Source organism: Scardinius erythrophthalmus (genome assembly GCF_964197995.2).
Source record: "Scardinius erythrophthalmus genome assembly, chromosome: 14".
NCBI classification, from domain to species: Eukaryota; Metazoa; Chordata; class Actinopteri; order Cypriniformes; family Leuciscidae; genus Scardinius; species Scardinius erythrophthalmus.
In genome coordinates, this window is record NC_138234.1 from 22,223,784 (window position 1) to 22,235,448 (window position 11,665).

The following is an 11,665-nucleotide window of genomic DNA, read 5'->3' on the forward strand; positions in this document are numbered from 1 at the left end:
TCTCTTTCTCTGTACAGCATTTATTCCAAAAATAGCCTAACACAGTTTTAGATTAAAGCTGTAACTGGTGCAAATAAGACAAGAGAGAAGATTGTGACATCAAATGTGGTGCTCTGTCAAGTCACACTCAAAAATACACAGGACGTGTGTCACCTCAAAAAATATTAATAAACAAGTCTAAATTTATCTTAGTGGTTCTAATGTGGTTTTGCTTCAGGTTCCAGATTTTACAGACAATCAAAAGCTGTCCTTAAAGATTAAAAACTGAAATTAATTGATATTACCATGAACTGCATAAACTCAACTATATGAAATCTGAATTGAATGTAGGCTAACTCATATTATCAATTACCTTGCTTTGCTCATAATTTCCAAGCCAACTTGTCCATGTTGGAATCTGCCTAATTGGCTGCTTCTGGCTTAACAAATGATTCTGCACAAAAAAATAATAATATCGAGTTTGGTAAGATGCACAGTATTTACATCCAGTTCTGGACTGTTCAAGCGGAGCTGAGGCCAAAAACATGACTCTCCGTGGCTGTCAATTTGAGGAGCGACAGTGACATCTAACGGCAGAGAAGTGAATTACACACTGCCCTCACTGTCGTGAAATTACTGCGCATGTCTGTCTTCTCTTTTGCCCACACAGTTGAAAGGTCGATTTGAAGATGGCAGAGTCATTGATTTGTAACAACACACAAAGCAGGTAAAAACGTGGGTGTTTCATATTAACTAGATCTGTATATTTTTTGTAAAACACATACGCATAACGCAGTAGGAACGATGTAAATGAGGTTTCTGTCACACAGGGTGAGTTCTGTGCTAAACAGAGATGTCAAACAGTTCGGGAAGAAGTTCATGTTTGATTCCAATGAGGAGACGTGCTGGAATTCTGACCAGGTGATCTTGCCGAGATGATGCGACGTTTCTTGTTGCTTAACAAGTGTGGTTGTCTCATCCTTTTTTAACCCGTTTTTGTTTTTAATAGGGTGAATCTCAGTGGGTTGCCTTCGAGTTTCCACAGCCTGTGAAAGTATCAGAGCTCATACTGCAGTTCCAAGGAGGGTTTTCAGGAAAATCTTGTAAATTAAAAGGTCAGTCAACACAAACAACAGCTTTTAGTGGTAACAACACAACCATGAGCTCCGAGGTTAAGCAATGGTGCTTATGCAGTTTACGGTGATTGACATTGTTTTTAAGAATAGTGTTTATAACTATCGAAGTCCAATAGACCTTTGCAAATATTTTTTATGAACTTATTTTGTATTTTATATGCTATTTTTGTTTTATTTTGTATAATCGAAAATGTAATGCATGTTAATGAAACGGAAACGATCGTCTTTTCTTCCCTATTGTGACGTATATCTGAGTATAATGGCTTCTCGGACAAGAAAAAATGTGACTTTGGTCTGTCACTGTCTTGGATTTTATATGGTTCTGTGTCGAGCCTTCCATATCAGTTTTTCGTTGAAAATTTACTGTTTGTGTCATTTTGTCGTAATCATATTTTGCAATAAATAAATTAAAAAACAAGAGAAAATTTAGCGAGAAAATTGATTGGATCATTTTTGTTTGTGATATGGGTGACCGGTTGTACTGATTCGTTTAAAAATGCTGTTTCAGTCTAGTAACAAGTGATAGACTTGCAATTTCGGGAATTTCTTTGCTGTATTCTCGCTTTTTGCTCGCAGGTTTCTCTATAGAGCTCCCCTTACAGCTTCGGAATAGATATTTGACAACACTGTCGAAAAACTTGTTGGCGACTCTCAGATACCAGAGGCTAGTTGATCAACGACATCAAAGCAGATGGGACATTCTTTAAAACGTCTTCTTCATTCGGGGTCGAACAGCATGAGGGAGTGCAATAATGACAGAATTTTAGCAGATTTTTTTGCCGTAAAGCAGTTCGTTACATCGCGAGACCTGATATCACGCGATACTTCCTGACGCTGCGGCCGGCGGCCCGCCGGCTCAAAGTCGCAAGGGTGGTTTTTCAGCTCACAGGCGCTTGGGTGGTGCGAGACGACCACCATTCAACCCGAAAAAAGTCATATAACTATTCCAATGACTCCGAAGCTGTTCGGTTAAGGTAAAAAAAGTTACTTAGTTCACCTTTAATGTGAGTCATTGAATTATTCATTCAACTGATTCCTTGATAAACTTTGCTACATTCACATGGAAAAAATATTACTTTATAATACCATTTTTAAAAAAAAATAAAATAAAATCGGAAACATAGCACTCTTGCTTGAGATTTTTGCTTGCATTTCAAAAAGTCACGTACTGTATTTTGTTGGTAATTGTTCTTAAATATTCTCACCCTGAATGTGCAAGATTATGGAAGTAAAATTTGTCACAGTACTGAAGTTTTTGTTAAACGCCTACGAAGAAACCTACAACATCACTTAAAAAGTGTCACTGTTGTGCTCTATTACGAGTATGCTATAGATTAAGTCACACAAATAGGCCTAATACAGTTGTTCATGTGAGTAAAAGCTATTAAAATGCTTTCTCTTCTACAGGTTCTGCCAAAGAAGAGGACCTCGAACATATTTTAGACTTCTATCCAGAGGACAACAACTGTCTACAAATATCCTTCCATGTGGTGCAATATTATTCTTCAGCACCTTGCTTTTTTTTTTTGCTTCCACTTATAAATGCATTTAACCACCATATTCTCTCAGATTGACTATCATTTAAACTCCACCAGAATTAGTGGACATTTCCGGTGCCTTCTACACATGGCCAAATTGCCCGTGTCTTCGTTTTATCCCAAGCTTATCAAATCCTTGATTCTTCACCCACAGTTTTCCCATTCAAGATGCCCCTTTAGTGCAGAGGCTGAAAATAGTGTTTGAAAACAGTGCTGACTTTTTTGGAAGAATAATTGTTTACACATTGGATATCCTGGGGGAAAAGGTTTTGTAATGTTTTGAGAAAAGGACAGAGGAAGTATGAAGAGGCGGGAATGCCAACCAGCTTCCCCCCCGTGTTTTCACCTCTGGATGTGGAGTTTATCCCCACCTACTCACAGGGAAAGCATCAACTGATGTTACTTTTGATCACATCTCATTTCTACAGAGGATCTACAGATTATTCACGTGCCTTTTGAGGTCAACACTCATGAACTGCATGTTTCTAAAAGTGTTTTTTAATTAAAAAAGTAGAAAAACAGATTGTTCTTTATTTCATGTCAAAATAAAGCTATGCAGGATTATTGTTAAGTCTTGAAAGAGCAGTCCTTTGCTTCATGTGTTCTCCGACACTGAAACTGGTCCCCGAAACAGCTTCAAAATGTGATCTTCAAGAAATTTTTGCACTGCAAATGAGTTGATAGACTAGTCAGTTATTAATTAATAAAATAAGATGGATTATTTGCATAACAGTATACTGTAAGGAATTACTTGCCCTTTTTATGGCCCAATGCAACTGCAAGGGCAACAGGACTGTATCCAGAGTCTGCCTCGAACGTGATGTCTGCCCCACATCCTAAACACAAACTTACTTCAGTTAGTCATCACAAATAATAAAACAAAATGTGTGAATATTTTGAAAAGACTTACTTAGGAGAGCTTCAACACATTTAATGTGATTACCACGAACTGCATAGAGAAGAGGGGTCCCACCATTCTGTGTTTGAAATTGAAAGCATGATTATGAGGTGTACATTTTCTACAGTAATTAATGTTTGTGTAAAATGTTGTAAAAAAAATCAACAATTAGATTGCTCATACCCAGTCATAGGAATCAATCTCAATGTCATGTTGTAGGAGAAGATTAACAATATCTGCAAATCCTCCTGCGCTGGCCAAAGACAGGGCACTTTCTCGTTCCCGAGCTAGTGTTCTCGGATCTGCTCCCTAATGTAATATAATATCATATAATAATACATTGTCTCAGTGGCAAAAAAAATGTGTCTTTCTCACCTTGTGAAGGAGGAACTCTACCACCACTATCTCTCCAAATGCAGCAGCCCACATTAGTGGTGTGAAACCTCGCTCATCTTGACGGTTAAGCAGAGAGCTGTCTGCAAGATTACCCATACACATGTTGTTTATTTCAGCAAGCTTGGATACCTATATGTTGTTTATTTATGGGTACCTTTGGATAAATGTATCTCCAGTTGTGAAATCTCTCCATGGGCTGCCAGCTGATGAATTGAGAGGTCTACAAGGCATAATTAAAACTCAATTATGTTCAAAAAGGCTGCATGTCGTGCATTTGAAAGGAGGTGAAAGACTCACTATCTAAAGTGGCCGGTCGGACTGTGACCTCATTCCCACGCTGTTTATTCGTCAGAGTGGTCGAGTGGTTCTCGTCAAGTCTGTTTTCCATAATCACTGATCATTACACCTGCTTTAAATGTACGCAATTTAGAAAATAAGCAATGTTAGCACAAATTACTATGTAAGTTAGCCTATATTTTTTAATACTAATATGAAATAATAAAATGTGTCTTGGGAGCATCTTACCTTCGATTCCTTACACTTTATGAGCAAATACTTTGATCTTAAACTTCACAGGCTTGTAAGATCACATATGCTGCTTTTGTTTCCTGATTCGTTTGCAAAAGTGAAACTGAAATAGGAGACTTAATGTGCATTGAGCTCAACACAAACCGCACACTAATGAATCACATCGTATGAAGTACTTTTCTCATCATATATATTGTACTATTTGGCTGCAAACTTAATCGCATCCTTCTAAACAATTGGCGCTGGAAGTGGTTTTCGTGAACGATTCTGTGGTTTTGAACGAATCGTTCTGGTTCACTTTCATTCACTGACTCTTTTAAGCGCGTGACTTGCTTTCCTGCCTTCAAAGACTGACTACAGCAGGAGCCAATAGCATTCGAGTGCGGGCTGGGGAAAAGCATTTCATTGGTTGGATCAATGGAATCAATACGCCCCCTTCACTGCGTAGGAGTTTTGATTCTGAGCTTATTCGTTATTAGGCTGGAATGATTACAGTGTACAGTGACTTATAATAATCCACTATTAAAATAGTTTGTTTGCTTGCTTGTCTTTTTCAAGAGCTTATAATAGTCAGCCCAGCAGCTGCACAGAAATAAAAAAAATCTTCTTTTTGTATTTTGTGGGGGAACGCTTATGATGTTTGGTTGAAAACTACTACAATAAGACTTATTTCAGTCACGAACGACTCGGTATTTTTAACGAATCGTTCAATGACTCCCTCGTAAATGTTGTAATCTGCAGAAAGGGCAACTGAACGATTCAGTGAATGAATCTTTTTGGTGAGTCAATTCAGAAGATTCGAACGGCTAGGAACTCGTTATTGGGCTGGTGTTACTACGGATGATGTTTTGGGAGCACAATACAGCGGCGCATTGATAACACAGAAGGAAATTCATATCATACATTGATAATAAAAATGGAGGATCAAGAAATGCAATTAAAAGTAAAAAGAGGTATCCGTGTGCATGTTGATTCACGTCTCATAACTTTTAATTTACATAACATAGCGTATTAGACGCCTTTTATGTGTTTGTCGTCAATAGTCTGATTTGTTATGAACCTATTGAAGAGATGCTGATGCCTTGTTTTCTTTATTTCTTCTACAGTGACTGATAAATTTACAGAGAGTATGTATGTGTTGGCCAATGAACCGTCTATAGCGCTTTATAGGTTACAGGAGCACGTCAGGAGGTCCCTACCAGAGCTCGTGCAACACAAGGTGCGTTTCATTGATGTTGCTCAGCCAAAATATCCAGTGCTCGGTAGATTACTTACAAATTGTTGTTACAAAGTATTTATACTTGTAGAGCTTTGGGTATGAGAAAAGTATATCATAAATAAAATGTATAAAATCAATAATAAAATATTATTTTTTTGTCTGCCAGTTACCTTAAACACATGTACGTCCTAAGCTGTCTTTAGTGTTGTAATGAATTATGAAATTGTAGACAGACATGCAGAGCTGGGAGGAGCAGAGTCAGGGAGCAATCTACACTGTTGAATATGCATGCAGGTAAGATTTCCGTTACATAAACCGACAAATTGATTATTCATGTACATACTTAATGGCTGTTTTTCTTTCAGTGCGGTTAAAAGCATGACGAACAGTAGCCTCTATTTCAAGAACATAGATGGTCTTCTGCGCCAAGCCATTTCACTGAAGGAACAGATGAGCAGCTCGCAGGGACGGAGGTTGTAGTCACTATCCATTTCAACCCATTCACTATTATTCTTTTCCCTTTTTTTGTAGTTTTATATATCACTTGTTAAATGTAAATGTGACATTTTCATGCTTTCATTTTTCTTTGCTTGATTGCTTCACTTTTAAGTTGCTCACTTTTTCTGTTTTTAAACATGCATGTGGCTTCAGTGCTGTGAATCCTGATATTAATCCAAACGATACACCCACACACACTTCGGTCACACCACCTTGACTCATGGAAATCTTTCTCCAAGGTTAGTTGCTTCATTTTTGTGTCTTTCTGCATCAGTGTTAGTAGTAATTTGGTGGTCAATATACAAAATTGTTAAAAGATCAGACACATTTTCATTGTATTTCAAATTTATTATGACACATTTTAAATACCAATTCAAATCGGCTTCACCCACATATTTAATTTATTATGGTGTATGTCATTTGTCATTGCATCTTAATTTTTTTGTTGTTGTATTTTTCTATAGCAAATCATATTTACTGTAGCGCATTGAATAAACAATTTTATTTTAAGCGAAAGTACAAGAAAACATTCATTATCCAATTACAGCTTCACAAATTCTCAAGTATTTCAGTAGTAATTTCACAATATTATTTTAAAATCTGTTAGTGTGATTTCTAACACATGTAAGGTGATATTAGGTGCACAAAAAATAGCCTGTTTTTGCATATTTTGCTTTAAAAGTCACATAAATAATTTGGCCGCTTTCTAAGACCAATAATGTATAGACACTATATATATATATATATAGTGCACATCTTGACACAAAAGTAGATGTGATACTATTCATACTAAAGTTGAATCCTTGACCGTGGCTTTGCGAGCTATTACAGATCTCATCTCGCTGTTGACGCCGTTCCAGGGTTTTGTCTGAGTGTGAAACAGGCCAGACTCTGTTGAAAAGGTCCGGTGTGTCTGTCCACTCCCACCGCCGCTGTAGCCGTCCTTATCGCTAGAGTGAACGTTGGATGGCGTGTACAGCGATTTAGGATCGATGTGAGCGGGGTTGATGTAATGTCTATGCAGGTTGGCTAAGCTGTGTTGCCTCATTTTCTTTTCCGTAATGCTTAGGTTCGAAGTACGGATTCCTGGGCTGTTTTCGGGGTAGTTGTGGTACATGGTGTGGGTATGTTCACTGCGGAAGGATTTGGCTGTATGTGCGGCACGTATTAGGGAGTGAATAACGATAAGTAGCAGAACGAGAACACCAGAGGAAAGCACACACACGCTGGCTATGCCGCTCTCGACCTCAAACACCAATATCATGTAAATAGACATGGCTGTGAAGAAAGAGAAAAAATAAATATTAATGTCAAATCACTCCTACTATGACTTCTGAATGATTAATATACACTAATGTATTGCTTTTGCTTTACAGGAAAAGAGCTTTGGATTCTGGCATGCTTAAGGATGGAGGAGAAAAGCACAGCTCTGGGATATAAACTTGATCACTGATGAAGAACTGGATGAATATGCCATATTCAGTTGGTGCCATCACGTCATATTGAGGATGATTGCTACTCTAAAGTATGAAAGGCCATTTACACCTCTGAGTTAAAAACGAAAAAGTCACATTGTGAGATGTAAAGTAACAGTTGGGAAATATAAAAAGTTGCAACTGTGAAGAAAATATCACAGTTTTATGAGATTTAATGCCACATTGTGACATAAGTCACAATTGGAATATATAAAATCGCAGTTACCACTATTTTATTTACTCTTAGGTGGAAATGGGCTTCCACACTAAAGAGACGTAAAAGAAGACATCATCTTTTTGTATGAAAGATGTAAGGATCGACGTATATTTATAAGCTGCTTTGGGGGATATTTTGCACTATAATTCTACTTGTTCTAACTAAGTTCTGTAAATGCGCGTATTCTGAATCTAATAAAGGTTTTAGTATAACTCAAGTCTGACTTTCCTGTGGTTTTTCATGTCCACTTACCAGCTAAGTAAACTGAAACTCCAAGGCAAAACAGCCCAATGTTCACATGCCGGACAGCCCTGCTATCCGATAAAAACCAGTCGGCCCTATAAGCAAAAAACAGAATGGATCACTTCTAGTTGTGTGGACTATTAGCAGGGCCTCAATTTGCAAAACAAACAGATATCAATGACCTGCTAGAATACATAAAGCAACCATTCATGCTGCTCTATACTTTGAATTAGAAGTCATTTAAAATGTTCAAACCTGGTTTAGGCTATATCTTGGGAAAAGGTTCTGGAGCTCAATATGAAATACAAAGGTCCAGTAAATGGCAATTATGTTTGATATACAATGGCCCAAAAGTGTTTGGACACTTGATCCACAAATAAGTTGAACTAACATCGCTTTCCTGAGTAATTTCAATGACTTTCAATGTGATTTTTAATGTATGAAGTAAATTTACCTCAGGTGTGATTCATCACATGTAATATGGAAATGTTCCACTAAAGTTAGACAACCACAAATGATTTTCATTTGCAAATGCTTTTTGTGAAGAATTGTCATTTTAGACCTAAACAAACTCTTTTTGGAGGGCATTGTTTTGTTTGAAAAGTGAGCTTGTACTATCGTTCTTTCAAATAAATGTCACTCGCCTGGTTCGACATTCTGTAACTCGCATATTAAGTAACTACACAAGTAAGTTTCTCCATTACCTTTGTGTATCTGGTTCTCCTCGGCATATTTCAGTAGCGAAATAGCTGTGAAGCAAACACACAACAACTGAGCTCAAGTTGAGTGTCAGAGACAAGGCTGAGAGGACCGTAGAAACGGGCAATAACACCGCTGTGATCTCACTCGACACGAAAGTAGGCGAATCTTTTAGAACAACCTGTTGCGTTTGGAGCTGGCAAATCAAAATGACGGATAACACGGACATTATTGCGGATAAAATCCCTAAAAACGCAAGCACCACGAGAGAACGCTGACTATAGGAATGCGTCATGTCCGACGGTCGATAAATGTCCGATTTACTTCACAAACAAACCACGATAGTCCATCAAAAATGATGTTTTTCCACTTTTTCTTGCTACTTTCTCGCTGTTTTCTCGAGGCGCAAAACAAACGATGCGCGAGAGGCTGCTGTGGAATGCGCGTGCTCTCGTGCCGCTGTTGTTCAGTCAGAGCATGTGATCCACTTTAAATCCCCAGATTAAACACATTTCATGCAACAATGGACTTTTTATTTGGATTTATTCGTCTAAGAAGAAGCCATGCCGCAACTTACTCGTCCTTCACTTATTTGTCCTTTGAAAAGCAACGCGCTTCCCAATATATGCCATCCGAGTTTTGTTATCCAGTGCATGCAGCAGCTGTGAAGCACTAATAATAAAAGTCTATATGCGTGCATCAGCATGAGCGAAATTTAGGACAAAAATATTATTATTATTTAAATTATTTTATTGCATATTTTTAATATTTTTTCATGATGTATTTTAACAGTTCTTAACATTTATATGAACAGTTAGTGGTGTTTGTCAACACCGGTAATCGAGAATATGGTCGAAGTTTCCCAAATTTTGTGAATGTATACTGTATATGAATCATCAGCAACAAAGGACTATTTATCTCTATTTTTCTAAAGCTAGTATTTCTTATTAAATGACTATTAACTTGCTAGAATGCAACAACTTTTTTGCTCAAATGGGCCCATTTGCATGAAAAGATATTAAGAATGATTGTTTTGCACAAAAACGCTAAATGTTGCTGCATTAATTTTTTAAGTATAATCAACTTGGATGTTTGTCATTTCAACTTAAATTACAATCAACTGACTTTAAAAAATGAGTTGAATCTTGTAGGCTATAACTTGTAAAAAAAAAAAAAAGAAATTCCTTAACTTATTTTGATGAGTTATAGCAATGTGAAAACATATGTTGTCATAACCTACTGCTCATCTATTTTTTTTTATTTATTTACAATCTGTATGTTGAATGTGATTTAAAATTGGCATATATTTCTTCAGTGTTTAGTTGCATAAAGGTGAAACGTTGCTTGTTACCTTAACCCTGAATGCACAGGTGGGTTTTTTTTTGCTCAGAATGGACTGATGGGAACTCGAGGTCTGCCGCTGTGCTTAACGTGATAAGCGTGACACTAAAAAAACATTGCCTGAAGAATCGCCTAAACATGAACGCTGACCAGAGAGGCTATTTCTGAATCCGAGAGACTCACCACATGTACAAAAACTTCAGGCCGCTGATGTTGTCAAAAGCAGAAGTGAGAAGTTTCAGGGAAAAAAAAGAAAACAAGTTGACACTTGACACTTTCCAGAGTTCCCTTTATTTGATTGAGACCCAATTAAGTTAGGTAAACTTTAATAACACTATACATTTATTATGCCCTTTACATAAAGGTTCCAGTTGCCTAAAAAAGTGTTTATACCCGACTGCCATGCCATTTATAGTACCACAAAGAAAAAAGAACTAGTTTGATTCATATGATGATGCTTTAAAGAACCCAGAAGTCCTTTTTAACGAATCGTGCCCAGTTTGTAAGCTTGGGTAATTACAAATCTGATACCGTGCCTGTTCGACAGGGAGTTCCTCAGGGTTCAGTGTTGGGTCCAATTTTATTTAACATTTACATGCTTCCACTTGGGCAGATCATCAGGAAATAATGATACGGATGATATATAGATTTACATCACCACTAGTCCTGATGTCCATTGCTCATTAATAGCTTTGCCTAGCTGTCTAGCAGAGATCAGTATATGGATGCAGAATAAGTTCCTATCTGAACGGCTCCAAAACTGAATTAAAGCAGATTTGTACAGTAGGCCAAGCAGATTAGTTTGATTGTTGACTCCAGCATGGTAATTCCCACTTCTTGGTGTAATTTTTGATCCTCAGGTAATATTTGAAGCACATAAAAAATACATCTCTAAAACGGCTTTTTACCGTCTGAGAAACGTTGCTCGACTCAGACCTTTTCTCTCTTTTTGCAGACACAGGAAGGCTTGCCTTCATTACAACTATAGATTACTGTAATGCCTTGTTCTCTGGCCTTCCAGCTAAATCTCTGAGCAGGCTAGAGTATATTCAAAATTCTGCCGCCCGTGTGCTCACTCGTACTTCTCTTCGTGAACACGTTACACCGGTGCTTTCACAGTTGCACTGGCTTCCCATAACCAATTTTGGGTCGAATATGGACTAACCCAACGTTGGGTTAAAAATGCAATTTAAAAAATGGACAAATTGCATTTTGGCCAAAATCAAAAATGCAATTTAAAAATAGACAAATTGCATTGGTTACATTAAAAATGTAACCCAACGGCTGGGTTTGTCCATTTTTAAATTGCATTTTTAACCCAACGTTGGGTTAATCAATATATGACCCAAAATTGGGTTAAAACAACCCAGCATTTTTTAGAGTGTATTTTAACATACAAGGCACTATATGGGACTGTACCAGAGTATCTTTGTGATCTCATTAGCCCTTACACTCCATCACGTTCTCTCCATTTTGCTAACTCTCTTTTGCTACATCA

At 37.4% G+C, this 11,665-nt stretch overlaps 4 protein-coding genes across 8 annotated transcripts; 2 read left to right on the plus strand and 2 right to left on the minus strand.

Moving 5' to 3' along the window:
• Positions 1-600: 600 nt before the first annotated feature.
• Positions 601-2,947, plus strand: nr2c2ap (nuclear receptor 2C2-associated protein). The gene is made up of 5 exons (XM_081384732.1): positions 601-706; positions 810-900; positions 989-1,094; positions 2,523-2,590; positions 2,806-2,947. Exons 1-5 carry the CDS (start codon positions 669-671, stop codon positions 2,926-2,928), a joined length of 426 nt encoding a protein of 141 aa, XP_081240858.1. The 5' UTR covers positions 601-668; the 3' UTR covers positions 2,929-2,947.
• On the minus strand, positions 2,859-4,827 carry rfxank (regulatory factor X-associated ankyrin-containing protein). The gene is made up of 8 exons (XM_081384731.1): positions 4,473-4,827; positions 4,245-4,356; positions 4,102-4,167; positions 3,927-4,027; positions 3,735-3,860; positions 3,564-3,630; positions 3,409-3,489; positions 2,859-3,319 (listed from the first exon to the last, which is right to left on the minus strand). Exons 2-8 carry the CDS (start codon positions 4,333-4,335, stop codon positions 3,249-3,251), a joined length of 603 nt encoding a protein of 200 aa, XP_081240857.1. The 5' UTR covers positions 4,336-4,356; positions 4,473-4,827; the 3' UTR covers positions 2,859-3,248.
• A 400-nt stretch (positions 4,828-5,227) lies between these two features.
• Positions 5,228-8,101, plus strand: borcs8 (BLOC-1 related complex subunit 8). 5 transcript variants are annotated; one of them, XR_014031602.1, is made up of 7 exons: positions 5,324-5,428; positions 5,582-5,694; positions 5,924-5,988; positions 6,060-6,167; positions 6,346-7,186; positions 7,262-7,456; positions 7,569-8,101. XR_014031602.1 is itself a non-coding variant. In XM_081385282.1 (6 exons), the coding sequence occupies exons 1-5, from the start codon at positions 5,392-5,394 to the stop codon at positions 6,407-6,409; spliced, it is 387 nt and encodes a 128-aa protein (XP_081241408.1). In that variant the 5' UTR covers positions 5,228-5,391; the 3' UTR covers positions 6,410-6,431; positions 7,569-8,101. The 5 variants fall into 5 exon arrangements, 2 of the variants coding, with proteins under 2 accessions (XP_081241408.1, XP_081241407.1); XR_014031603.1 differs by having other exon boundaries at positions 6,346-6,431; XM_081385282.1 differs by lacking the exon at positions 7,262-7,456 and having other exon boundaries at positions 5,228-5,428; positions 6,346-6,431.
• On the minus strand, positions 6,524-9,303 carry tmem221 (transmembrane protein 221). The gene is made up of 3 exons (XM_081385280.1): positions 8,832-9,303; positions 8,137-8,222; positions 6,524-7,470 (listed from the first exon to the last, which is right to left on the minus strand). The coding sequence occupies exons 1-3, from the start codon at positions 9,119-9,121 to the stop codon at positions 6,977-6,979; spliced, it is 870 nt and encodes a 289-aa protein (XP_081241406.1). The 5' UTR covers positions 9,122-9,303; the 3' UTR covers positions 6,524-6,976.
• Between the last annotated feature and the right edge of the window lie 2,362 nt (positions 9,304-11,665).

What these genes read in the sequence shown, in the direction of transcription:
- nr2c2ap (XM_081384732.1), top strand. Translation starts at nt 669, where the DNA reads ATGGCAGAGTCATTGATTTGTAACAACACACAAAGCAG. An exon ending in CGTGCTGGAATTCTGACCAG is followed by an intron (nt 901 to 988) that starts GTGATCTTGCCG and finishes TGTTTTTAATAG; the next exon opens with GGTGAATCTCAGTGGGTTGC. An exon ending in AGGACAACAACTGTCTACAA is followed by an intron (nt 2,591 to 2,805) that starts ATATCCTTCCAT and finishes TTCTTCACCCAC; the next exon opens with AGTTTTCCCATTCAAGATGC.
- rfxank (XM_081384731.1), bottom strand. Translation starts at nt 4,335, where the DNA reads ATGGAAAACAGACTTGACGAGAACCACTCGACCACTCTGACGAATAAA. An exon ending in CCGACCGGCCACTTTAGATA is followed by an intron (nt 4,168 to 4,244) that starts GTGAGTCTTTCA and finishes TATGCCTTGTAG; the next exon opens with ACCTCTCAATTCATCAGCTG. An exon ending in AGATTGATTCCTATGACTGG is followed by an intron (nt 3,631 to 3,734) that starts GTATGAGCAATC and finishes TTTCAAACACAG; the next exon opens with AATGGTGGGACCCCTCTTCT.
- borcs8 (XM_081385282.1), top strand. Translation starts at nt 5,392, where the DNA reads ATGGAGGATCAAGAAATGCAATTAAAAGTAAAAAGAG. An exon ending in GCAATTAAAAGTAAAAAGAG is followed by an intron (nt 5,429 to 5,581) that starts GTATCCGTGTGC and finishes TTTCTTCTACAG; the next exon opens with TGACTGATAAATTTACAGAG. An exon ending in CAGAGCTCGTGCAACACAAG is followed by an intron (nt 5,695 to 5,923) that starts GTGCGTTTCATT and finishes ATGAAATTGTAG; the next exon opens with ACAGACATGCAGAGCTGGGA.
- tmem221 (XM_081385280.1), bottom strand. Translation starts at nt 9,121, where the DNA reads ATGACGCATTCCTATAGTCAGCGTTCTCTCGTGGTGCTTGCGTTTTTA. An exon ending in GGAGAACCAGATACACAAAG is followed by an intron (nt 8,223 to 8,831) that starts GTAATGGAGAAA and finishes TTTTGCTTATAG; the next exon opens with GGCCGACTGGTTTTTATCGG. An exon ending in AGTTTCAGTTTACTTAGCTG is followed by an intron (nt 7,471 to 8,136) that starts GTAAGTGGACAT and finishes CTTTCTTCACAG; the next exon opens with CCATGTCTATTTACATGATA.